Here is a 27,229-nt window from a genome sequence, read left to right as displayed (position 1 = left end):
ACTGCAATGCAATGTTTGCTAGGCTGATTTCAGATCGTGGCTGCTTTTATAGCAAAGATATCAATTGTTTCTGAAAGATGTCCTTCCTGCTTAATCTATGCATTGATGATGTGCCTTCAACCAATACATGGACTTATTTCACAAGGTTCTTTTTCAGAGTGAGAGGGCCAAAATCTGTTAGTACCACAAGAAACATGCAACAAAGTTTTTTCTGATTGATGAACTCAAAATATTCTCAACCTTTTGAAATGTTGCCTTTCAGGAAGATATGCTTTCACGCCAAACGAGTCGAGTAGCCAGACCAACAGGACTAAACAAAATCTACTTCTTGACGAGAGAAGGCACTTAAATCAGTCACTCCAGCTCTCCAGCAAGAATTAGAGGCAACTCCAAAACAGCAATATTCCACATGATCTGGTCAGAAGAGTCGTAATTCACCTTTGATGTGAGGACACGATCAAAATCAGTCCCCCTCACAAGTACACAGCACCAAACTTCAGGAGCTCCTAGTGCTCTCTGTGCCTCAGACGGCTCTGACTGTCTAAATTGGACACAAGCTCTGAATTCCAAATACCTATTGGGTAAGGGTTTTGTGATATCACAGCTGGCCAGCTCCTAAGTCACTCAGTGATCTACTTTTTCTTTTGCTGCGATTGGCATGCAGCTATTCTTGTCACCCTTTGTGCATCATTGGTGGCAACCATTCAAGGTTTACAGGGCAAGAGCCAATAGCAGCCCTTTCACTAACCACAGAAAGGTTTTCATACTACTGTCTTGTTGACAACAATGCAAAACAAACTAATGGTACTAAAAACATCCTCGTAACATTTCAAAATTTGAACAATTTCAAATTTAGAACCATTTCAAATTTAGAACCATTTCAAATTTAGAACCATTTCAAATTTAGAACCATTTCAAATTTAGAACCATTTCAAATTTAGAACCATTTCAAATTTAGAAACCATTTCAAATTTAGAACCATTTCAAATTTAGAACCATTTCAAATTTAGAAACCATTTCAAATTTAGATTAATAAAACTTAAAACAGTGAGTAGCTCAATTCAACTAGAGACTGTGGAAGAAAAGCGGCACTCCATTGAGGGTATCTAGTACACAACAAGAAATTCCTTTCTCCTTTTTGAGATTGAGAAAACATATATTCCGCCATTACCTGCTGAGTCAAGAATTTGGGAGAATTTTTCTGGATCAATAATAATTCACCATACGGCAAGTGAAAAGCAATTGTTGCTCTTCAAGCATACACAACCAAGAAGACTTGTCCTTAAGTTTTGAATTATACTGAATTGTTTCCTGAACTATTGCTACAACTACATTCTACAACTATTTATTACAACAACTATCATCATTGATGTGCATTTTTTTCGATTATTTTTCACAGTAATTTTCAAAATTCACCTTATCTTTTCTTTGATACTACTACCTATTCACTGGTGCCCAATATTTATTACCCTAGGGCCAATTAATCACTTCACATTATGCTAAAACATACCCCCTTCAAATGACAATTTAATTGGCCTACAATTGAAATTACCCTGTGAATTTATATTTTATTGTAGGGAGGATTAGGAATATCATTGAAACATTGAATTTTTATTGAACTATAAAAAATAGGCAACTGTACAAACTCAATATGACTATATGTAACTTGAAATAGAAGCGTATCCAAGATTATTGCTGTCACTCTCAACATTTCTATCCTTTAATGGATGAAAGGACTTTGTGAAGATTTTAAAATTAAATTGTTCTGAGCATGCAAAGGCAATCCAGAATATGTCATACATTGGAGTTTTGCTAAAGTGCAAGGAGAAATATTTGCATTACTATGACATATAAGCATATGCACTTTAAGTGAATTTAACTTACCATTTCTTATTTGAGTAACCCGAACCTGAGGGAGTCGGCGATGCAGTTCGCTAATTCATTATCACTAATGTTGCAATGCCCTACCATACAGTGCACCACACAATGCCAGCCCATGAAGCCGCTAGCTACTCAGAGAGATTCCATGAAACAACAGCAATGTACAAGGTTTGTAGTAGTAGTTTTGAGGGGAGGCGACCGACAGCTAAGGTCATTTGCGCCATAGGGGAAGGACAGGAAAGGATGAAGGGTGGAGAGAAACCCGGCGTCGGCATTAGCCTACTCTTTACGAAAGGCGCCAAGGGGTCCGCGGCTTAACGTCCCATCCGACGGACAGCGTACTCACTCAAAGTGCCCTCCACAAAGCACCTCAAGTAGGGATCGAGATACCTCTGAAAAATATTCAACACCGCCGGGATTTGAACCCGTGCCCTCAGGGTGGGAAGCCAGTACGTTAGCCCCCGCACCATCTCGATCCCCTACAAGGTTTGTATAAAAAGCATTGTTCTCAACATTTTCCTGACATGTGCGTGAAGTGCTGAATTAAGACCGTCCACCAAGAGTAGAGCTGAGGGTATGCTTACGAAGACCATATGAAACATCTTTGTTACCATTGCCCAACCTCCTTAGAGTTCTGACTTGGAACCAGGAAGACTATTTCCTATTCCCAAAAGTGAAATCCTCCATCATAGGACACCATACCATAGGACCCTAAGTGCCGACACAGAAACTTGCACACATACCCTTAAGGGCCTTCCAGAATCCGCCTACCAGAATACCTTCTAGTCTTAGAAAAGCAACTGGCAAAAATGTGTCAATGCACTTTGAAGAATTTTGAAGAATTGTAGCAATTCCAAAGAAACTGCGGGAGATGCCGCAACAGTAACTTTTAACGGAGTCATCCGCTAATGCGCATTTCAATGCAACAATTTCAGAGTGTAAAAATCATTCGCCTTGACTGGGATTCGAACCCAGATCCCTCAATATCCCTCAATTTCAGAGTTTAAGAGGACGCCTCGGTAGCTTAAGTGGCTAAAGCACTCGACCGGATATTGAGGGATCTGGGTTCGAATCCCAGTCAAGGCGAATGATTTTTACACTCTGAAATTGTTGCATTGAATTGTAGCAATATCTGAAATAAATCTATTTTTTCCTGAACTTTTCCTGATACTTTTTATACAAACCATGTTCAAGCAGCAGAGGACATATTTTTGGAGTGCTTTATGCTTCATGATTCTCAATGCCACCAGAATTTTAATCCCGAAATATTATTCCACCATAAAAAGCAAGTCTCACATGAGTAACAATGAATTCCAAACCACTGGTCATGTCCTCATGGATGTCCATTGCCCTTCCACACCTCAATAATATCCTGGATGCTACGAATTGGTTCTCTAAGTAACATGCGGCACAAACAATCAAGTCACGAGCACTCTGCTCTTTCAAAAAAAATGTTTTTTAACATTTCAATAACCCATCATTTAATTAACTATAAAGATTTCATAATTTTTCTTCATATCACATGATTTATGGTAAATATCAATGCTCAAATCAGTGAAGAAACCATCTTCATGTTAATGTAATTGGATTTCAAACAGTGGAGCATCAATATCCATTGCTGTCTCATTAATGAGCATCTGTTTAGTTAACATGCACTTTTAATTCAGCTGGTGGGTTGGGACAAGTTATCTAAGTAGTAGTTATGAAAATAAAATGAATATAACTTACTCTGCAGGCAATGAAAAATAATATAAACCGCTTTCCCCATTACACATTACGTAGGTCTCAGTAAAATAAACTTACCGAGGAGTTAATTTAAGTCAACGGGATAATTTTTCATTGCAAATTAAGACAAAAACATCTGCTAATTCAGGCAGATATAAGATGTGATATTTTCAAAGGACAATTGCAGTGCTAAAAAGAATGTGTGTCAGATGAAATGATGATCAAAAGAATGAATCAGAAGAAGAGTGAATATTAGTTCCTTGGTTAATCATGGAAATCAATATGTATGAAAGAGACAAACTGATTTCATTCCAAATTGAAGATCTGGCAATCATTTTTAGCTTGGACTGAAACATAACACAAATACAAATCATGATTTTGTGATGAACTACAATGGAAGAAGATTTCCACATGCCGTTCAAAGAGACAAGAGACCAATGGTCTAATAGACTGAGAGATCCTGGCCATGAAGAAAATTCCACACCTACTTCCTAAATCCTCCCCTTTGATAAGCATTCTATGCAATGGGTACTCATTGATTCACTACCCACCACATTTTCTAAAACATTTCAACCTGATATATGCAACATAATTAGAATTTTCCATTATGAATATCATTATACGATTCTGATGAAGGATCTCCAGCTGCCATTAACTGCCAATATCACAGAATTTCTGGTATGGAATAGGGAATGCTGTATAAGAGGGCTGTCAAGAATGTAACTTACATTTTGGCCTAGCGTGGCGGTGGGTAGGTCTAGAGCCACCATCTTGGTGTGTAAGCGCCCCTACACTCAGGGAACGCATCCTGCTGTATGGTAGTGCGAGCAGACTGTGGTTATTCTACTTTGCTCTCAATGGGGACTTTTAAAATGTGTGCTGCAATAGAAAATCCCACGAGTTGCAAAGTGCGATCTGTGATTGGGTTTTCACGGGCAAAAAACCAACAAGCCAATTGAAATTCATTGGCAACTTTGTGAAGTGTGTACAGAGACGGAATAATAATGAGTGAAGGCGGAGTGAGGCAGTGGTGCATTCAGTTTAAAAATGGCCAAAGTACGAGTGTTTACGACGAAGACCGCAGTGGTGGGTCTATGCCTTGATGCAGATGAACTGACCGTTGGCCAATTCTTGAACATTTGTCCATTCACTCTTAAACTAACAACAAAACTGACACACAACTCTTATCACTCATGACATTTGGTCCGTACAGAGAACAATATTCCCTATGAATGTCAGCAGTTTTGAAGTTAATTGCCAGCAAAAACCTTATCAATAAACAGATTTTAATTTTGGTGTGATTTCCAATTGTAAATTTCCAATTTCGTCTCACTCCTGTCAACAAACGACAATGGGCATGACCTTCCAAACACTGCAGCTTGAGGCAGGCCTACAGCCTTAGCATGTGTGTGTGTGTGAGTGTGTGTCAACACAACAAACATTCAGCTCCCCTCACTACTTTGCATGCAACACGCAATTGTAAGTTACTTTCTGGACAGACCTCGTATTTCCAATATTCTGAAAAATGAGATGCAACCACAAATAAAAACAAGCAGGCCTCACCTGTTTCCAGCATTATGATAGGCACCACTGCTCTGCTGCTGAGTGTTGGAGATGACATTGTCACCAGGGGTGAGTGACATGCCCTGGTTTGATAATGCCGTGGCATGCCCCTTTGCCGCTGAAAAAGCTGGTGTGCTGTGAACGGTATGCGTTGTCATCTGCTGTTGTTGTTGTTGTTGCTGCTGCAATTGATGGTTGTGATTGTTGTTGATGTTATTGTTATTGATGTTCAGAGCATTGTTGTTCACATTACTGCTATTGGATGAAAAATTGTTCACATTGTTCACTATCTGATTGGGATGCTGCTGCTGTTGCTGATTGCTCGGGTGATGTTGGATTATCTGTGGATGCAAGTTTTGGTGTTGGTTTTGGTACCTTGGCACCTCATCACTTGACCCCCCAACACTGGTGCTGCTGCCCTCAGTGGTGGATGTGGCACCACTAACCACTGCACCCACTGAGTCCACACTTGATTTCGGAGGACCACCCACTTTCACAAAGTTCATGGCCGTGAACTTTGTGTTGTAGGGCAGTGTCTGGTACTTGGGGTCACCCTTGCCGAACTCAGCGCTGCCCCCGCCTCCCTCTCCCGCCCCAACCGTTGCCTCCCTGCCCCCACCACCACCTCCGCTGACCCCTTCCGCCCCCACCGCGCCTTTGGCGTGGAGATCGTCCTGCGACTTGGACTGCTGCTGGGACTGCATCCCGTGGAGCTTCTGACTGTGCGTCACCATCAAGCCCCCTTGCTGCTGCTGCTGTTGTTGCTGCTGCTGGTGCTGCTGGTGCCACTGTTCCAAGTGGGTGCCGATGCCATGGTGCTGAGCATCAATCCCTCCGCTTGCCATTGAGGAGTGTGAGGACATCTGATGGTGGTCGCCTGCCTGCCTCCCACTCATCGACGACCCCATCACTCCGCCCCCAACCTGGGCCCGGCCATGCCCACCCAAGGGCCTCTTGGGACCCTCCGGCGGAGGGGCCACGCCCTGCTTACCTCCCTGCAAAACGACCTTGGCAAGATTTGACGATGGCTGTTGCTGCATGCCCATCTGGGACGGGATCTTGGCACCCTCCGGGAGCCCAGGTTGCGGCGGAGGGCCCTTCTGCTGTGCTACGACGACAGCTGCCATTTGGGAGGGGTTGGGCTGCATCTGCGGCTGTCGATGTTGCGGCTGCTGGAGTTGGGACGACAATGTAGGTGGCTGCTTTTTACTGTTGGTGTTGGCAGGAGCCGTGGCTGGTGCCTGGTGTCCGATCTGCCCCGCCAGCTGCTGGTTCAGCAGGCGCTTGCGATGCAGCCTCTCCTGCAGCTCAGAGATCCTGCGGTCAACCCTTGACATCTCCTCCTGGCGCTGACTCAGCGCCTCCCTCTGCTGCCGCATCCGAACACTCTGCTGCTCGTTCACCTTGTTACGATACTTTTTTTGGGGAGATCATAAAAAACAAATTACTTTGCTAAACGCCCAGCTCACACGAAACCATTAAATGAATTCTGCATGCAGAAAAGTTAAAGCAACAACATGGTTAAGTATTGTGAGTAAAATGTGATAAAATACACTACTTTCAACTGGACGATATGCCTACTAATACAAAGACCCAGGTTCGAATCTGGAAGATGCCCCACCCAATCTATAATCATACAGTTCACCCCTTATTATGGCTGCAATAATCAACCTCTTTCAAACGTTTCCTGCATCGGTGGGCTTTCATTGATGTCATCATGTCACATTGGACACAACTGAGGAAAGCAACCACTTCAATCATTTTTCTCATTAAGTTAATAAGGACATATTAGTAAGAGCAAACAAGACCAAGTACACATGATACATAGGACAGACAAGTAGTTAGGAACTGTGAAAACCATACCTCTAATAGGTGCAGTATCTTCCTAGGAAGATGCAGAGCAAACAGGAAAACACTAACTCATACCCTTCTCTAAGTTTCACGCACCAAAAGTCTATACATGAGATGATCTCCTCCTGACTCCCAGTTCCCCACTCGCACCTGGGTAGTCTGAGACATGTACAGGTTGCGGATTAACCTCCAGTCCCTCCAATCTATTCCTATTTTCTGCAATATACTCATCAGTTTTTCCCAATGCAGTCAGTCAAATGCCTTTTCAAAATCTACGAAACAAGCAACTACATACTGATTGTATTCTATGTATATTCTCCTCGATTAGTGATCTCATTATTGCAATGGCATCACGTGTACCTCTCCCTTCCTAAGCCTAAACTAATCATCCCCTAAGAAATCATTTGCCTTGCTCTCTATCCATTCGTTGATGATCCTGAGAACAACACTAGCTGCATGGGAAATCAAACTTATTGTTCTGTACTCCTCATATCATGTAGCCTTTACCTTTTTCGGAATAAGAACTAACACTGATCCCTCTGAGTCCTCCGGCCAGATTCCTTCCTCTTAGCTACTACAAGTCAGCCTATATAGCCTCTTCCTCCCACATTTTCCTAAACCTTTTAGTAGTTTCCCAGGAATACCGTCTACCCCCACGTTGCCTTGTTGCCTTATTTGATTTCATTTCCCGAGTTGATAGATGCCAAAGATAAATTTGCCAAGCATTCAACTTGATAGTCAGCTTAGCATTTGAAAATTTCCTACCACTGAAGATACGACTAATTGCCCCTCAACTTCCATATTTTAAAAGGTACTTTAGTTTCTTTGTTGTGGCCACTCCAAATCAAAATGTGCCTTTTAAATGAATCTTACCTTTTACTCTCAATTTTTCCAGAACAGCTGCTAAAAATTGTGACTAAAAACACGCAATTAAATTTTACAACCCTTACCCGTTGGCAGCATTCAGACTGCCAATAATTAAATATTATTATTTCTTTATTTGGCAGAGGATTCGAGTTTGAAAACTTTTGAACTGAGAAGCAAGAGTGAGGAGGATGGGAGATGAATAATTCTAGTCTAGAAACACGTAATTCCCCTTCAAGAACTTGATAATGCCATCTCATTATTTTGAAAAAGATGTCACTATGCTTGCAAAGCTGCATCTTGTTCGATGACTGAAATGCTTTCCATTACATTTAAATGGTTAAAACCTCGATCGGAGGAAAAGCCCAGAAAACCAATGGAGAGTGGGCCAAGTTTTACACTTCTCACAATGCACAACCACTCCAATACACCAAGTTACACCTGAGTTAATCAAATAGTATATAAGCGGGGTTTGGAGGAATTCTTTGGGGGAGGGAAGGGCACCAAAAAACATGAACCAAGGCTATTCCCTCAATAACATAAGCACTTGACTGTGGGAACTTTCACAGTGCATAAAAATCATTTAACTAAATGTTCAGATTCAAACTCAGATCACTCCAGACATACCTTTAGCCAGTTAAGCCGCAAAGGCATCCTGTTTCACACAATATTTAAGGAGTTTTAAAGGAACACGACGTTCTGGTGAACTAAAGCAGTCCTTAATCATAGTCATGACACAGTAGTACGTACCTATGTTGTGACATTTAACATATATGAGGCAATTCGTCACTACAAGGTGTTCCCTTGATAACGCTGCTAGAGTAGTTCTCCCAGGGGAAGAGGATGTTTTGGTAGCTTAATTGAATAATCCACTCAGGAATTTAACCAGGGGATTTTACCCCTGGCAATAGTACCACCAATATTTATTTCCTTGGGTACAAAGGTAATTGAAACTAGCTTTCTCATTCTAAAAACTAACGTTTTAATATTGTAAAAAAAAACAGCAGGAGTTACTACCGACAAACATGCGTCAAGAATCACGTGGTCTTGGGACCTGGTCTTTTTGCACCAGGCCCCAACCAGTGACACATTTCACAATATCAACAAATATTAGGGTTTGGTACCAGCAATAAGGTACTTGGCAAGTTTTTCTCAGCATCACATGTACCCTGTTTATGTCTCGGCACAAATGGTGCTTAGGAGTACTGTCCACGAAGAGGTCAGCACTCCTCAAATGAGTCCTTGGTTCGTCCACGGGGCGCCAAGGATGGATGGATGGGAGGATGCTATCTTCCTTGCCCAGGGGGGACACACACAACACCCCTCCAAGCACTCACCATGAGCTCCGTCCGCAGCTTGTTGAGCTCGAGCGTGACGGCGGCAGGGGGCGGGGCGCCGGCGTGCGGGGCCGAGGGGTGTCCGCCGCCGTTCTGGAGGAGGCGGCCGCCACCCCCAATGAGCGTCCCCCCGCCGCGCCGGACTTCCTCCAGCTGCCTTGTCAGCTCCTCCACCTTGGCCACGGCCACGCACAGCTCCTTCTCCTTCTCGCTGAAGAGGGCGCGGATCGAGTCCAGGTCGGAGGCTGCAGGAACAAACACACAAGAGACAAAGTCAGATAGAGATTTGAAGCAAGGGCGTCTGGTGCATGCACGTACGCCCGTAATTTTTACTCTCTCCACTAAGACTAAACTGTTTATCTTTCTGTATGTTTCAGTATCTAAACGTGGCAGGCTAATAGTAAGTAAAATGTAGTGATTCCCCAATCTTTATGACATTCCAGGTTTTTCTTAAGAGTAACTGCACAAAAATGGAACGGCGCGGCACAATCTCAGGTATTTCTCTGATTATGGGTAATTCAAACATGGTTATTAGGTGGTGGTGCGGTGGTTATTGTACTGGCTTCCCGCCCAGAGGGCCCGGGTTCAAATCCCGGCGGTGTTGAATATTTTTCAGAAGTATCTCGATCCCTACTTTAGGTGCTTTGTGGAGGGCACTTTGAGTGAGTACGCCGTCCGTCGGATGGGACGTTAAGCTGCGGACCCTTTGGCGCCTTTCGTAAAGAGTAGGCTAATGCCGACGCCGGGTTTCTCTCCACCCTTCATCCTCTCCTGTCCATCCCTAATGGCGCAAATGAATTCAGCTGTCGGTCGCCTCCCCTGAATACTACTACTACTGCATGGTTATTACACGCTTCACGCACAAAGAGTTAATAGCATCTTAAGGTCCACAAATGAGGGTCAGTTTGGTACATGAAGACGCTACACTGGCTGAAAATAAAACTGCAATTCGTTGAAGAGTAAGATTCATGCGTGAGAGGTCCGCTCGAACGGTTCTCACAGTTTTGAATAGCGCGCCTCCAGTTGGTTATTTTTCAATCCGCTTAGAGGCGTCGTGTCGGCGGGAAATTTCCCGAATAGCCTCCTCCCATCACTTTGTTCATATCTTGTTTTGTTGATTAGTTACGGCCGTTTATGAGAAGGGGTGTTTGTGGAATGCGGCGAAAAATCGTATCCGCGGAAATGAGCTCTTTGAAGAAGCAGCGTTGTTCTGTGAAATTCTGCAAGTCCTTCACGGAAACTTTTGAGTTGAATACAAATGTGAGGCTGCTATGAAACCTACCGCGTGTCATGAGTGGTTTGCCCGGCTCAAAAATGGGCGGCCATCAGTGGAAGACAAAGAGCTTTCCGGCCACGTATGCTTGCATTTTATTTGCGGTCAACATGTTCGCATTTTCGTTAAGTTTGAGTCAGAAACCAGCATTATGATTGTCTCGCACAACTTGTGCCAAAAGAGCAGAACAAAGGCATCGGTCGGCAAATAGTTACACTGGAAGAAAAAATTACGATTTCAGGCGTCACTTCACGAAAGGGGGAAGATTCGACCGCAAATGAAACATACGATAGATCATTCATGCGCAACCATTTTCGCCAGTTATAAGCCATTCAAGCAGAGAAGTACCAGTGAACTTTCAAGACAGAGGATTCAGTAACAGTTTTCATCTTGACCGCCATTTGTAGCGGTTAAGATTTGAGGTATGTTGATATTGGGGGCAACACATTGAATTCCAAAAGGTTTTATCGTTTCATAATTAGGTCTACTCATAACAATATTCTTAGTGTCGAACTTAAGATTCATTAAAAAGAGAACAGATTCACAACGAGTCCACACTATACTTTAAGAGTTTGTAATAATTTGGCGACTAAAGGGAGAGGGAGGTGGTTGCTTCCAACTCAATTCAAGTCTAAAGGCGTTGTTGATTAGGACGACAGTACACAAACTGGTACCCTGAGTACCAGTTTGGTACCCTAGGTAGATAAAAGGGTACTGTTTGAGGACACTTCAAAATGATCATGGACTTTTCCAATGGATATTTAAATCAAGTGCTAATTAAACGTTAATATTTACTCAAAATTTTGACACTATTTTATCGGTGTTTTTCAGCCACTATTGAGATTCGAAAAGTAAACCCAACATTCCGTTCACTCCATAAGTAGAACGATGTCACGCCAGAGGTTTTCAGCCACCACCGCCACGTTTCCTGAACTCAATTTCGCTTTCTCTCCAAGATCCTAAGGAATTTTCATTGACATTGGGAAAAAATTGCCGTGTTAAAAAGTATGGACCTTTTCAGATTCCTTCACCGACACGATAATTTTTGCTGAAAACGTTTCCATTTTTGTGTCGGACCCAAGTCAAGAGTTTATACTGAGGATCATTGCACAACATAACAGTTTCAGATTTAACTTTGTGGAATTCTATCATCATGAGGGTAAAAAAAAACTTCGCACTTCCACATAAATAGGTTTAATATATTTCTTATTGAATCGTATTAAAATCTAAGTATTGAATCTTTCATTGGAAGTGCGAAGTTTCTTTTTTTATACCCTCATGATTTGTATAAATTCTCTCGTTAATTTTAATCGCTTCCTCAAACGGTCTCCGTGAAAATGGAATTCAGCTGCAAGGCGCTACATACCCTTTGCAAAGACTCATCAGTAAACTTAGACTATGAACATATGTAATACTGGCACCCAGAAAATCAAACAGTTGGGTCGCATGCTTCGATTTGGGTGGTGAGCAGAGGCATTGGCCAGATCTGAGCCTGAGGTCCCCTTGTAATGAGGCCGTACCCCTCAATACTGAAGAGGCTGTCCACCGTGAAACACTTTAAGTGGGAAGTGAAAAACAGAAAATAATTACGAGCGGCAAGGTAAAAACTTTTCCATTTTAAGAGGTGAAAACAAACATTCCTTTAAGAGGTAATATTCCTTCAGTGTGGACGAGGAAGGGGAAAGTCGAGAGGGAAATCGGGGAGGAAGGAAGAAAAGCAGATCAACCTCTTTCCAGCCAACATGGAGAGACGAGATGGGATAGCATCTATTAACGACACCGAATGGCATCAATTCGCCCATCCCCAGGAATACGCAATGAATCATTCGTGCGAGTCGGATACGGACCAACGAACGATTTCCTTTCTAGGGACCTTCCGATCCCAATCCCGCGATAGACCACAATCTTAGGTAAGACCTTAGGTTCAACCTCTGCCCTTTCACTTGACGAAAAGCATTGCTCGGCTAGAAATGCGATCGTTTTAATGGCGATACGTTGCTCATAAAATGAATGCGTGGCATGTTGAATTCCATCGTCACGTCTGAGAATATATTTCCATTTACTTAGGTTGGGGGGACATAAACAAATAAAACCATACACATACGTACACTATTTATGCATCTATGACGTATTAGCACTCACGAGGGCAATATAACACTTGGGCGGCAAAATGGAACACAATAATAAATACAGATCATGTCTCATATATATTATCATACATGTTATGCCACATACATATTATGATATATAAGAGACATTATCTCTATATTATTATATTTTCTTACATATACATAATAAATATCTATATAATATATTATATGATACGTAAACCATAAACACAGTAATCAACCCGAAGGTCGGTTTAGTAGGTGATGGTAGAGATCACCCAGTACTAAGCCCTATACGGCGTGTGAAAATTCACACATTTGGGTAGGGGGACCAGTTCCTTTCCCTGTGCCGGTTATGGTTCCCCAGGAAGACCTGGTACCCGAAAAATCACTTCAGCTTGGGTGGAGCTGCAGGTGCCCAGAGTACCTTGCCCGGGAATCGAACCAGGGACCCTCTGGTCAGCAGTCCAACGCTCTACCCACTGGACTACCGCGACCCACAATATTCGATGTATATATATTTATATATAACGTATAATATATAAATGGGCCGCGGTAGTCTAGGGGTATAGTGTTGGACTACTGACCGGAGGGTCCGGGTTCGACTCCCAGGCAAGTCTATCTGGGCACCTGCACCTCCACCTAAGCTATGTGATTTTTCAGGAGCCAGATCTTCTGGGGAAACCCTAACCGGCACAGGGAAAGGAACTGGTCCCCTTCCCTGATATGCGAATTGCACACTCCGCATAGGGCTTAGTACTGGGTGAAATCTACCATCACCTACTAAACCGACCTTCGGGTTGATTACTGTGTTTATGTTTTTTTTTATTTTCATAATATATTTATATTCATACACATAAATGCGACGCACGAGTATTTACAATGTTTTGAGTTGTCGCTCCTTGAAGTTTCCCACACGAGTTTGTGTGTGTACGTGTGTTTGTATGCGAGCTTGTATATACAAGTATGAAGGCGGTCCACCAATGTGAAGTGAGTCAGTTTTCTGCCGTGCGTTTCTTCATTGTTTTTTTTTTGGTGTGTCACACCCCTACGACGAAAAACATTACCCCGCTTCCCATGAACTCCAGCCCGCCCCTCTCCCCACACACCCCGCCCCCCCCGCGACGCAATCGATTGAATACGCCAGTGGGGCGATCAAATCGCCCACCCTCTCAGTGCATGCCCGGCCGGCCGCAGCGGGACCAAGGCTGCCCCCATTGATTCCACTGACGGACGGAGGGCACGCTTGGATGTGACCTGAAAGAGGGAAGCCTCGCTTAAGCCCTTCCCCTTCTTCCTCATTCATGCACCGAGAAAAACTTCGAAGGCCAAAAGAAGCACCCTAGATCCATTACTATCATTCGTAGGTGAAAGTAGGGTACAATGTCCATGTGGAAAACTTGCTCCGGCCATTTTTCGACAAGAACTGTTCCATGTCCAAACCACGCACGATGCGGCACGGAACAACCTTCACCCCCATACTACAATAAATCCACATGCTTACTAACCCCCATCAAGAGGAGCTAACTCATATATAAGCACGCTTCCCGCGCACCGAAACGCGAAAATAAACGTATCCATCCACATCTACACAACATCCCGCAAGCCGCCGAATGGGCGTCTGGTGGGGGTGTTAGGTCATCACCCGTAAAACAGAACAAAACCACATGCAAAACCCCACAAACTCATGGAAATCTACACCCACAGAGGCGTTTATATTCATGCACAAACATTTCCAACTCATACGCATGTGCCTTTCAATATTTATTCAACTAAACTTTGTCTTGTCCCATATTTTATTTCAAAATGTTGGTTACTATCTTGAGAGCCTTCGTATTAAAAAAAAACCGTCAGCCCATTCGCCAATCGAGCACACACACACCTGCGCCCTCACATTCGCGACGAACGCTCACATCCGATCGAAGCGGCAGCCAATCGACTTCCCATTGATGAAACTTCGTCCTTGGGAAGGACGGAGGGAGCAGGATTAAAGCAAAGGCGCCTTTTGAACGAGGTGTCAAAATCGAATCGTTGGCACCGCGACGGCTCCCCGCGTGCCAATGCCCTCCTGGGTTGCTGGGGGTAACGGCGACAGTCGGTTGGCCAAACCTTTCTCAACAACGTCTCAACATCACGGCAAGTCCAATTCAGCACTGCCAACTTGGAGAAATCGACAAACGCGAATCCAAACGGAAAAAAATTCGTGTTTTTGTTGACGATCACGAGAATAATGATTGCAAAGCGGTTACAAACGGCGTAAGAATGTCTGAGCCATTATAAAAAATGGAAGAATTACTATTTCTTGGCAAGATTTTTACGAAAGATGGCAAAATAGATGAAGGAACTAATTCCGGCAGGTATTTCGTCGGCTGTAGGAGCACATAAAAAATTAATCTTTTCAAACTAATGTACGACTAAGGCAGTAAAAAAAAGACATTTTATGAAAGTTTATTCCAGCACAAACGTAAATTTCAAACGCAGTAGGTGGTATGAGTGGATACCGAGGGGTGTTCTGGTAAAACTCGGAGAGATGCGGTGAGGAATTGGTGGACCAATAAAGAATGTAACATGTACAAATCGCAGTTAACAAGTAGAAAAGAACTTCACCACGCTATTTTGACCACTTAAATAGAATGCAGTGGACTCGGCTCACTTAACAACAATACGGTTATGTTTGAGAGAAGACAAGTGAATGGTTTGAGAGTTAGGAAGGAGACCTACCGTGAGTGTCAATGGGTGAGTTTGGTCTCCGAGTGTCTCAAGAAATACATACGAGTATTAAGAGTTTTTCGGACATAAAAACAATGAGACAAAATATGAATATAATTCAGAGGAAATAATCATAGGGAGTATCTCAAAAATTGGTGGAATGAAGTAAGATTCCCGAATAAAGAGTCCATAAGACTTCATACTAAGAGTCCATAAGACTATATACTTCACAAGGAGGAGAGTGTTGATGACAGGGACTTTGAGTAAGGATGTTAAGAAAAGACTCGTAAAAACTTTGATATGGAGCGTAGCTATGTACGGTGCGGAAACGTGGTCATTGAAGCAGGAGGATAGACGTAGATTGGAGGCTTTTGAAATGTGGGTGTGGAGAAGAATGGAGAAGGTGAAATGGACAGAGAAGAAAACAAATGAGGAAGTACTTGGTATGGTGGGCAAAGAGAGGGGTTTGTTGGGAGCAATCCTATGGAGGCAGGAAAAGTGGATGAAGGGGGTGTTGACCGACAGTGGGATGTTGAAGACTGTGATAGAGGGTAGAATGTTGGGCAAAAGAGGAAAGGGAAGGAACAGGATAGGGATGTTGGACGGGATGAAGGGAGGAAGAAAGTACTCAGAGATGAAGAGGGACCTGATATAGAGTAGGATGATGGATTTTGTGTTTTGTTAGGAGTAATAAAATATTTATTTGGTAGTTGTGTCCATCCAAAAACCTACCTTAACCGGTAGATTACCTTAAAAAAAAGACTTTATAACTGACAAGAATCTGACCCTAAATTGTCCGGGCCTGTCCAGAGAGTAACTTACGTTTCGGCCTAGCGAGGCGGTGGGTATGGGGGCTAGAGCCCACCATCTTGTTGTCTGAACGTCCCTACACTCGGTGCACGCATCCCACTTGCAGAATGTGGTTCTTCTTCTTTGCTCACATTGCGAGCTGTTGAAATGTGCGCTGCCATAGAAAATCCCACGATTGTGAAGTGTGATCTGTGATTAGGTTTTTAACGGAAAAAACTAACACAAGCCAATTGAAATATTCATGGGCAACTATGTACAGAGGGTACGAAGACAGATGGGATCGGTATGGTGCGGTGACTATCGCACTGGCTTCCCACCCAGAGGGCCCGAATTTCTCCTCCTACCCAGAGGGTTCGAATTCCGGCGGCGGCAGATATTTTTCAGTGGTATCTCGATGCCTACTTGAAGTGCTTTGTAGAGGGCAGTTTGAGTGAGTTCGTCGTCCGTCGGATGGGACATCAACCTGCGGACCTCTTGGCGCCTTTCGTTAAGAGTAGGCTAATGCTGACGCCGGGTTATTCTCCACCCTTCATCCCTCTCCTGTCCATCCATAATGGCCCAAATAACCTCAGTGGTCGGCCTAGCCTTGTAGTGACACATGAACCGACGGCGAAAATCAACAAAAAAATTCGTTAAAATCACTGATTTACGACTACGGATCACTCACTAGACGTAGTGGCTTGCAACAAAGCGCTTTGACAGTGACGCAGAAATGCGCGCTGGTGTAAACAAGTGGTTAAAACGAAAGGCAGAAGATTTTTACAGAGACGGCATTGAAAAGGTCGTGCATAGTTATAATAAATGCCTCAAATTGATTTGCAACTTAGTAGAATAATAATTTAAGAATGTGCCTTTCAAATGTATAAGATAAAACTTTGACTTGTCACAAAGTGCATATTATAATTCAAAACGTAAGTTACTTTCTGGACAGCGCTCTTATAGAGCGGGGTCAGATGAAGGAGAGGAAGGGTGGGAGGCAAAAATGGCGCAGCCAAAGAAGATGCCACTGTTGCCGCCAACCCCTTGCCGAGCTCACCCCTTTCCGTTGTTTTGATTGCGATTCTCGCGGTCCGCACCCCACCCCATGACCTAGATGACGCCAACTGCCACACGGACGGATGCTATTTCTGCCCCCGCCTATGGAGGGCGCTCCCGTCCCCAAACCGCCGAGAACCGCATCTACATAATACCCCGCAAGCATCCGCAAGGGTGTGTGGCGGGGGATGTTAAGGTCACCACCCATAAAAGGAACATAGCCACATGCAAAATCAACACATTCAAGCAAACCTACACCCACAGTGGCGTATGCATTCATGCTAAAACCCCTTCAAATTACACCCACGCACATATACTATCGACTGACAAACAATTGCACCTAAGAATGCAGTAAAAAATTTATCCGATAACGTCCAAGCTAGAATTTGAAAAGAAAGAAGGCGAAATTCCACTACCACATGGACATGCAGCATATAATGGTCTCCTCCCCCGAGGACACAGGTAGGGAATGTGACCCAACGTTGCAGGTAGTGGGAGGGTCCCCCACAGAGAGAGACGAGGGATGGAAGGGGAAACTTAAAACAGAAAAAAAAGAGCAAGCAATACTGTTAAGAGGAATACATTATTCAATGGCATTCTAATGTGGTCATGTGGGAAGGGTATCTACATCTACTTAATACCCCGCAAGCCGCCGCAAGGACGTGTCCTGGGGAGTGTCCAGATCACCACCCGTGACTAAGAAAAAAACCGCATGTAAAAGCAAAAAATGCATACAATCCACAGACAAAACATGATATACATTCATGCAAAAAAACTCGAGCCAGAAAAAAACGAGCCAAGCTAATGCCGCCGGTACCATCGAAGTCGGAGGCCTGCAGAGGTGGTCAAGGGACCCCTTTGAAGCCTGTCCACCACGCGGTCCATCTGGAGAGCAGACTTTCGGAGGTGTACCGAACGATAGGGACGTATAGAACGTCCTCATTGGACGGTCAACACGACACCGATCAAGGAAATAATTCAGATTGACCCTTGGACTCCTTTATCGCAGAGTCGAGGGGGGACGTTTGAAGGCTCTCGACGGACAAAATCGATCGACGCACCGGTGAGAGAGAGACTCCGTGATTCAATGAGCCTAATTCATGACCTCGCGAAGTGGGCAACGTTAGGAAGTGCTGTCAGAATTGATATTCTCCATCGTTCGCTATTTTCACCCGTCTTATTTTGACTTGGAATTGCACTAAATTAACGAAAAAATTCAAGTTGGCGAGATACACATAGCCACGAGGCGAATAACGGTCATAAAATTGAATGTATTCCATTGTTTCTGGCTCAAATTTGTGGAAGTTCATGCTCATTAAATGAAGAACACAATGTATTTTTCCGCTGTTTTTCTCAGAACAGTGTATAAAAATACATTTTAATGATAAAACTTAACACTTAACAATTGCTTCAGGAAAGCGTCAGACGTCTGCTGCCAACCGTCCATTCTTGGCAGTTCAAGTCTGCAGAGCCGGAATGCCATATAGTTACCGATTGCGGCAGCAAAGCACATACTAGTATGCAGACAAACTAAATGGCTAATGTGTACTCAAAACGTGAAAATAGAAAGGGTATCGCGGGCGCCCACGCCAATTGATTTCAATATTTTCTAATGCATCTACAAATCTAGGTAGTGTGATTTTGTCAAAAAAACACAATTTGCGTCCTATTCAGAACCTTAATGGCACTAGGTTCATTCTCAAATAATTACCTATCTGATACGTTATTATTAGTATACAATTTGTCATAATTTTGACAAATATTATCAAGTATTAAAAGTATTATACGATTGTTATATGAGGGGATCGAGATGGTACGGGGGCTAACGCACTAGCTTCCCACCCTGAGGGCGCGGGTTCAAATCCCGTCGGTGTTGAATATTTTTCAGAGGTATCTCCATCTCTACTTGAGGTGTTTGAGGAGGGCACCTTGAGCGAGTACGCCGTCCGTCGGATGGGACGTTAAACTGCGGACCCCTTGGCGCCTTTCGTAAAGAGTAGGCTAATGCCGACGCCGGGTTTCTCTCCACCCTTCATCCTTTCCTATCCATCCCCTATGGCGCAAATGACCTTAGCTGTCGGTCGCCTCCCCTCTAAACTACTACCACGATTGTTATAAATAATTAACTAGGGATGGGGAAAGTGCGGTGGCTAAAGTACTGGCTTCCCACCGAAAGAGCCCGGGTTCAAAACAAAGAGACCGCTCATCTTGGTCAGTGGTATCCCGATCTCTCAGCTGAGGTGCTTCGCGGAGGGCTCTTTAAGTGTATACGTCATCCGTCGAATCGGACGTTAAGCTGCGAGACCTCTTCCTTTATTTCGTTAACAGTAGGCTAATGCCAACGCCGGGTTTTCCTCCACCCTACTCCTTTCCCATCCATCCCTAATGGTGCAAATGACCTCAGCTGTAGGCAGCCTCGCCTTAATCTACTACTACTGAAATAATTACTAAGGAACTAAATAAGAATGGGGGAAAAACTCCAATGGCCGTAATAATTAGTCGCAACTCTCTCGTCAGACCTATTGTTGTGTTGGTTTAATGGGAACCACTTCAGGGACCAACCACAACCTCTCGACCAGAATACCCTCTGTGGTGGTTTACGGGACAGGGACCACAAACAGCCACACGCACACTATCCTGACTGGAATCCTTCACGAAGCTGTGAGACCCTGTTAAAGAATTTCAGATGGAGATGGAATCCTTCACGAGGCAGTAGAGTGGACCTCGTTAAAGATGGCAGGATATTCTCAGGCACACATTTTGTGACTGGCACAGACGAATCACACACACAAGCACTCAAGAAACATATTTGAAGTTCCTCGTCGAAACGAGCACAAAACATATTGTAGCTAACTTTTCAGTTGTGTTTACATGAAACAGAGTCGTGGAAATCTGTGGAAAACTTTTCTAAAGATTTCATGTATCGTAAAACGCCGGTTTTCGTTGACTTTTTGTCAATTTTCAGGCGCAGTTCGTGAATCTCTGCCACTTTAAAATTTGCTCAATAGTAAAAACCTTACCACTGACCCGAATTCACATTTGACAGGAAATTCAATTGTATAGTTCATTTTGACTCGATATTGTATGCGCATACGACAAGCGACGCGACCTTCCAATTAATGCAGCTCGAGGCGTACTGACCGCCAGGTGTACGTGTGTCAATGCAGCGAATATTCGGCTCCCTCCACTTCAATCCTCACGCTGCACGAAAACGGAGATTACTTTCTGGATGGCCTTCGCAATTAATTACGCTTTGATTCTAAGTATGATCAGATCACACGATCCCTAAATGGCCGGTGAGACTCGGTAACCCCTGACCCACGCCCCCAAGTGCCCAGTTCCTGGATAAATAACACGTGTGTGGACTTAAGGAATAACGTCAGACCTGGAGATGGAAAAAACGGTTGGGCAGGGTCGTGCCGCGGGATCTCGCTTCGATGGCGCCCTTGAAATCAGCTGCGGAGGACCGCGAGTCCCTCGTCAAAAGGGGCCGGAGGGGTCGCATGGATGGATGGGGGTTACTGGACCACTCCGAACGCCCTGAGAGCAACGAAAATCGATGGCCTGGGAGGTCATTCTTGGTGGGGGGTGGGAGGAGGAAGGGGGTGAAGGCAGTCGAGGAGGGGGTGAACGCTATCCCCTTCACCCCCCCCCCTGCTGCCAAATCCATCCCCCTCGCCCCCCCCCTCTCATTCCCTTGTGAATCAACCCCGAAACAAGAGACGATCGCGCTGGCGCACGCCCATCCCAGTCGAGGCGAGAGGGCCACCCAGCAGGGGGGGCAACAACACGGCCCCTCGCCCAGGGCCCCCGTCCCGAGCAGGAGACAAGGACTAGTTAATGCGGTTGGAGGTGAGCACATAAATATTTACACCCCAGTCCCCAGGTTTCCCGGGGGGCGCTGAAAAAGATTGCCAAAGGCGGAGGGGCGAAGAGGTTAAACAGAGACGGGATTTCGGTGGAGAACGTATCGTTTCAACGTACGAAGGTGCCCCAGTCAGCAGGTCGGAAGCAGGAAATGTGGTCACGTCGAAGAATCTAGCGAACAGGGACCTGCAAAGAGGAACTGACACTCCCAGTAATTATATCCACACACAATATGAGCCAATGCGAGCACGCCAGCAACAGTCGAAATTCCATCGATGAGTTGATGATTCAAAGTTCATACGATTTGGAAGATTGCTTTTTTATTATTTAATAAGACCATGTTTATTAGTTTTGAATATCAACACATGGCACCCAACTTTTTCGGTGGCGGTAAAAACGAAAAAATCTGGTACAACTCCTGAATGCGTTCATAAAGTGGTGATTCTGGAATCGCCGGCTCGGGCAAATGCAAAATGGCGTGGCTTCGAAGAGTTGACGCACGAATCTTTAATTACTGGTGAACGGAGATATGCAGTTTATTACTCGCGTATAGGTAGATCTCGTGGAAATAAAAATGTCGACTCCCGAATTATTAATGTAAATTTCTGATGTTTTCACATGTCGTATTTAAGTCGACGCCAGCTTTATCGAAATTATTAAGTGAATTAATTTGAATTGTAGCACTTAAACTCTTGTTGAATGCATAGTTTCAAGTAATAAAAGCTAAATTAAATATAATTTTAATTTTTTAACGGTAGTTTTCAAGTTGTTAACGTCGAAGGTGTTGTTCATCATGGATTTCTTCCTGAAGGACAAACAGTAAATGCTGAATTCTACCTCACAGTTCTCAAGTGCTTTAGAGATCGCTTGCGTGTAAATTTGACTCAAGGCGATGGATGGATCCTTCACCATGACAACGCACCTGCACATTCAGCATTGATTGTTCGTCAGTTTATGGCAAAAAATTCAATCGCCATCCTTGATCATCCTCCTTATTCGCCATATCTCGCCCCGCCCGACTTTTTCCTATTCCCAAAATGCAAAAATGTGATGAGGGGACATCAGTGGCAAGATGTGGGAACATTGAAGCAAGAAACGACGAGAAAACTAGAAAGCCTAACTGCCTTGAGGACTTCCAAGGGTGCTTTAAACAGTGGAAAAGAAGATGGAATAAGAAGTGCATAGCAACGAATGGAGAGTACTTTGAACAGGGGACAAAATCGATGACGACAAAATTTGCAAAATAAAGTTTTAATGGCATCAGTTCGCATATTTATTGGACTGACCTCTTATGTGTGAATATATATATATATATATATATATATATATATATATATATATATATATATATATATAATTAAATATATATATACACATAAATATACATACACACATATGTATATGTATATATATATATATATACACACATATGTATATGTATATATATATACACATATATACATACACACATATGTATATGTATATATATACACATATATACATATATATATATAAATAATATATATATATATATGTATGTATACATTTACGCAGTAGCTTAAGCCTAAATACACAATTTTCATGTTTCCAGGATCTTCCAACCGATGTTATGTATAGACAGTGAGTGGCTTTTTGTTCGTCCATCTTCAGGAAACGGGAAGTTATTTCTCTGCATCCCGCACCACTCCGGCATCAGAGGCCCCACTTCGAGGGTCTCAAACACTCGAGGCATGTGATCAAAGACAGGAAGGAGCATCTCCTTTTTTTCAAGATCATGGTATTGACAGGTTTCTCACCTCCGCGCTTCCCATCGACCTCCGAATTCTTCAATTGGTTTCCCAAACCCCTCCCCCCCACCGTCTGGGAACCGGACCTGAAGCCGAGGAGGGGGGGGCGTGGCGCTCCATCCATCAAACCCATCATCCATCTAAATAAAACATTTTGTGGAACCGTGAAATATTCAAACGGGCGCGTCCCTCCGGCCGGACACACGCCACCGCATCGGGTGTTGCATCGGATGCGGGGGAGGAAGCGCTTCAAATATGCCCGGTGCGTCGAAGGGCGAAGGCGCATATAGAAACAGCCTAGCGTTTCACATGCACATGACTATGTACTCACGCGGTTTCCATCGCAACCGCGCTGAAGATGATTCCTCGGATCCGGTCAGCAGCGACCGGCGAGCAGGACGCGAGAAAAATAACTCTTAAAAGTCCGCAATGGCGCAACGATCTTCCCTATCGACATCATTAGGTTCCGATCAGGCCAGCGCACTCTGTGGCGATGAATAGTAGTAATAGGGACACGTCGATGCGAGGAAAGGCAGACGCCCGATTGCCTAGGTTGGTCGATCGCTTCAGCCGAACATACATAGATTAATGGAGGGGTGCCCCTATTAGGACGAGGGATGAATTGTTTTAAGCCTTTGGGTGGCTTAAGTGTGCAATGTGCCTACCAGGGCTGGGCTTCTATACATAGATTAGGCACATAGATTCGTGAGCTCGAAAGAAGAGTGGTGAACGACGCCACATGCAAACGAACTAATTGCAACATGTCACGGATGCGACAGGCAAACGATTCGACCTTTCCCAGGAGAGAACAAATACTTTTCTTCAACAAACAATTCTTATTTTTCAATTCTGCATCACCTGTCATGTTAAGGTGGGAGGCCTGTCGTATAAATGGTTGTGGTTCATTTTTATTCCCTTGTCTTCGCGTAACAAATACCTAATTTATAGGATGAATTAACCCTTGTTTTGACTTGAGTCTTCCTCCAGCATGTAACAGCCAATTTAAACGTCATTTGTTAGCTTTTACTGCCTATTTTTTTCCCGTTTTCCCTTCCTCTTCCATATCCTCCCTAAATCACACACCCTTCCCATCTGGTTCTTGCACCACCCCCTGCCACGCCTCTTTTCGGTTGATCGCGGGGGTATTTATGCCGATGTCGATTCGTTTTCATAAGCCTCCTCTACACTCAAATTACCACAATATCTACAACTTTCCTATCTTGCTTTCCCATGATCCATCTTTGGAATTATCGCACTCAAAGCAAATCTTTCCATGGATAATTTCCTCAAATTTAAATGGACGCGATATTGGACCCGCAATTTATTCCTGTGTTGGAAGGATTTGTTGTCACATTAGGTCTTATGGATGTATTACTATTAATACTTATGCACGCATCACGCGCAAAATGCTAATTTCAGAAAACCATTATGAAACCAGTAGTGCGCTATACCTCACATTAGTCCAGTTGAGTGAAGACAAATAACTAATGTTAGCATTCACTATGGACGAGGGCACTGGAGGCTTTGGGGATGCGGGTGTGGCGGAGAGTCCAACAGTAAAACAAAAGAGTAACCTCCGCGCACGGTATGGAAGGAGAAATACGATAGATAAGGGTTTTTGTCGGGAAAAATCCAAAGAGGCCTGTGAAATTGGATGCGGGGCATGGCGATGGAGTGGATGCTTGAAGATGGGGCGGAGGAGAGATCGCGGCAGAGGAGGACACGAGAGCATGTCCGACTGAATGAACGGAGTCGGGGGCGGAAAATGGTCCATTGCAGCATCCGGTGTCACTCGTGCCGTTTAGGGTGGTGCAATTTAGGAGACTCGAACTGTAGAAGGGGTTCGTTCTTCTAAAGCAAAGCATCGTCTAAAGCAAAGCATCGTCTAAAGCCATCAAAAGCCTCCTCCTTTGATGGTTTAGTCTACTCTCATTTTTAATAAAGGATAATGTTCACACCTCTTTGAGCGGGAAATTGACCCAGTATTTTAACAAAGCGAGCAAAGTTTTCGAGGGATGGGGGTGAAGAGGGGGAAACCCAACCCCTACCCCGCCTCGAGGAAAAGGAGTGTTTTCTAGGGTCGGCGGTGGCGAGTACTCGCGAAGGGAGGAATTGAATGAGATCTCAGCGAGTCGGAGAGCGCGATTCCTCGTGCTCGACACCGCGGGTGGCCCCTCACCATGACGACCCCACCAGGGTCACGCCCGAACACCACCCCTTCAACTCGAGAACAATGCGTTTGCCAAAACAAAAATGCATTTTCCTTGTCGCTGAGGCGTTGAACACCTCAACGTCTGAATGGAACGGGATCCGAGTCAAGAGTCGATGAACTGGACTTCAACTTCGCTCCAGACGATACAAAAAAGAAGAAAAACAAAAGAAAACCAAAACAAAGCCTGCCTTGGTCGCATCACTTCCGATCCGAGATTCCCTCTCCAGCATTTTCAGCTCCGCCCCCCACCCACTCCACCCCTCCCCTCCCTCCCTCTCTCCCACTCTTCAACTACATCCACACAATACCCCGCAAGCCGCCGCAAGGGCGTGTGGCGGGTGGTGTTAAGTCACCACCCGCAAAAAGAGAATAAAACCACATGCAAGGTCAAACAAATTCATGCCAATCTATACAGAGGCGTATATATTCATTCGAAAATCTATTTAACTTTTTAAAATCTTATTATTCATTTCATCTTTTTGATTTAACTTTTTAACTTACAAGCTTGCAGAAACATGCAAATACATACTACTATCTACTAATATAGACAAGCACACGAATATACTTAATGTCTCTGCAGCATTCAATCTTGTCCTGGCTAAGTAATCGAATGTCTTTAATATTTCTGTAATAACTTTGATTTCTTACTATTATGATTCCTGATTGTGCGGGGAAAGAATGAATATTTGTATCTATCTGTACTGGAGTCTATCGCCCGTATCTAATTATCTTTGTGGTCTGATCTACCCAAATAGTTCAGGGCCATAATAATTCCTTTAGTGTCATTTGTTACACTCGTTTCTTCTGACCTTTCTTGAAGTCTCAGTCTCGCTTGTTCTCTTCGCATCTCAAGTGGCTCCCAGTCTAACTCATCTAGAAAGCCTGTCACACTCGTCTTCTTATCGTAACGATTTCTGGGGATCGTCGAATGACGAGTGATGTGACGAGTGCCACGTACGCGCGACGGTGGCGTTCGTGTCTGCGGGCGTTGGTCTCCCTCCACGCACGCATTTGAGGGCCGCGGAAGGGAAAAGACCGCAGGGCGCATGGCCCCTCAATAAAGCCCCTTTCGATCGTCGAGGGCTCTCGCGCCGAGCGTTTCTCGTTTGTTTTCTCCTCCCCTAACCCTCCTTCGCCTACGCTTCCGCTGCTTCGGCCACCCCTTCCCCGTGGAGAGGCCCCCGAGCCAGGACCGGCCAACGAATGGACCCCTTCGAGAATGCAGAATAGTGAACGGTGTCATTTGAGAGTCCAAGACCTGGAGAGCAAGGACAAATCATTAAAAAAAATGACGAACAAAAAAAACGAAAAGTTTCTTGCTCCAGTTTTTACGTACAGGATAGTCAGCGCAATACAATTCTTGAAAAAACACCCCGGACATTTCCAGGTTTTCCAAAATGATTGCCCAGTTTCAAGAGTGCTCAGCTGATGCCCGGAGAATCCCACTCAAGAAATGGAAAAGAATGAGGCCAAGCATAAGGGGAGAAATCCAATCACAAGAGTTCCCCGTGATATTCCCGGGCCACTAAAATCCCCGATCCACATAGGTTCTTCAAATAATAACCTTCGGGGATCAGCTGCACTCCGAAGGTGTCCAGCTGATCCCCGTCCTCGGAGAGATACACTCAAGGAGAAGAAAAGGATGGGCAGGGCAACTAACTAAATTCAATCACAATATTCCAAAACCTTCCCAGGTTCGTCCGGATATTTTAAAATACTTTCATGCTATTGACTGATATTAACAGTCTCACTCTGGAGGTTTTTCCAAAAGGTTTCGGCCACAAATAATCAACGCATCAGAAGCATGAATCTCTCGGAAAATTGCAACTCTTTCTAAAAACAGAATTCGTTTACCCACAGTCAAAACTAAGATAAAAACACGTTCAAATGTAGGCTTCGGCAAATTAATTTAACATTTTAATAAAAATAAATTATATCCGCAAAGTTCGTCCGCTAGCTAGTAATATCAGGGTTACTGCCTAGTGCAGAAATATTCAAAGACCGTGCATGGCCATTCTCGCTAACTAAAACCATAATCCCGCCAAATGTTCTTCGTCGAAGGAAGAAATTATTCCAACTGTACTTCAAAGTAATATTTTTCACTCCCTGATATTCTCCCGACACTTTCACTCAACGTTCTTGACTTTCCATTGATTTAATTCGTCGCACCATCAACTGGGCTTCAACTCACAGTTACAAGACATTAC

General features: G+C 44.1%; 1 protein-coding gene across 1 annotated transcript in view; it reads right to left on the bottom strand.

Moving 5' to 3' along the window:
* The window catches only part of ASPP (Ankyrin-repeat, SH3-domain, and Proline-rich-region containing Protein), a gene marked incomplete at its 3' end in the record, with an annotated part of 529,394 nt that overhangs the window by 15,969 nt on the left and 486,196 nt on the right, over window positions 1–27,229 (bottom strand). The window contains exons 5-6 of the mRNA XM_071585642.1: window positions 9,222–9,466; window positions 5,170–6,584 (exon numbers count right to left, since the gene is read on the bottom strand). Of these exons, the coding sequence (XP_071441743.1) occupies window positions 5,170–6,584; window positions 9,222–9,466 (1,660 nt within the window). The remainder of the gene's footprint in view (window positions 1–5,169; window positions 6,585–9,221; window positions 9,467–27,229) is intronic.

The sequence above is a fragment of the Hetaerina americana genome, unplaced genomic scaffold (assembly GCF_022747635.1).
Source record: "Hetaerina americana unplaced genomic scaffold, ioHetAmer1.1.p SCAF_2, whole genome shotgun sequence".
In the NCBI taxonomy this organism is placed as follows: Eukaryota; Metazoa; Arthropoda; class Insecta; order Odonata; family Calopterygidae; genus Hetaerina; species Hetaerina americana.
This window is presented reverse-complemented; position numbering and strand designations above follow the sequence as displayed.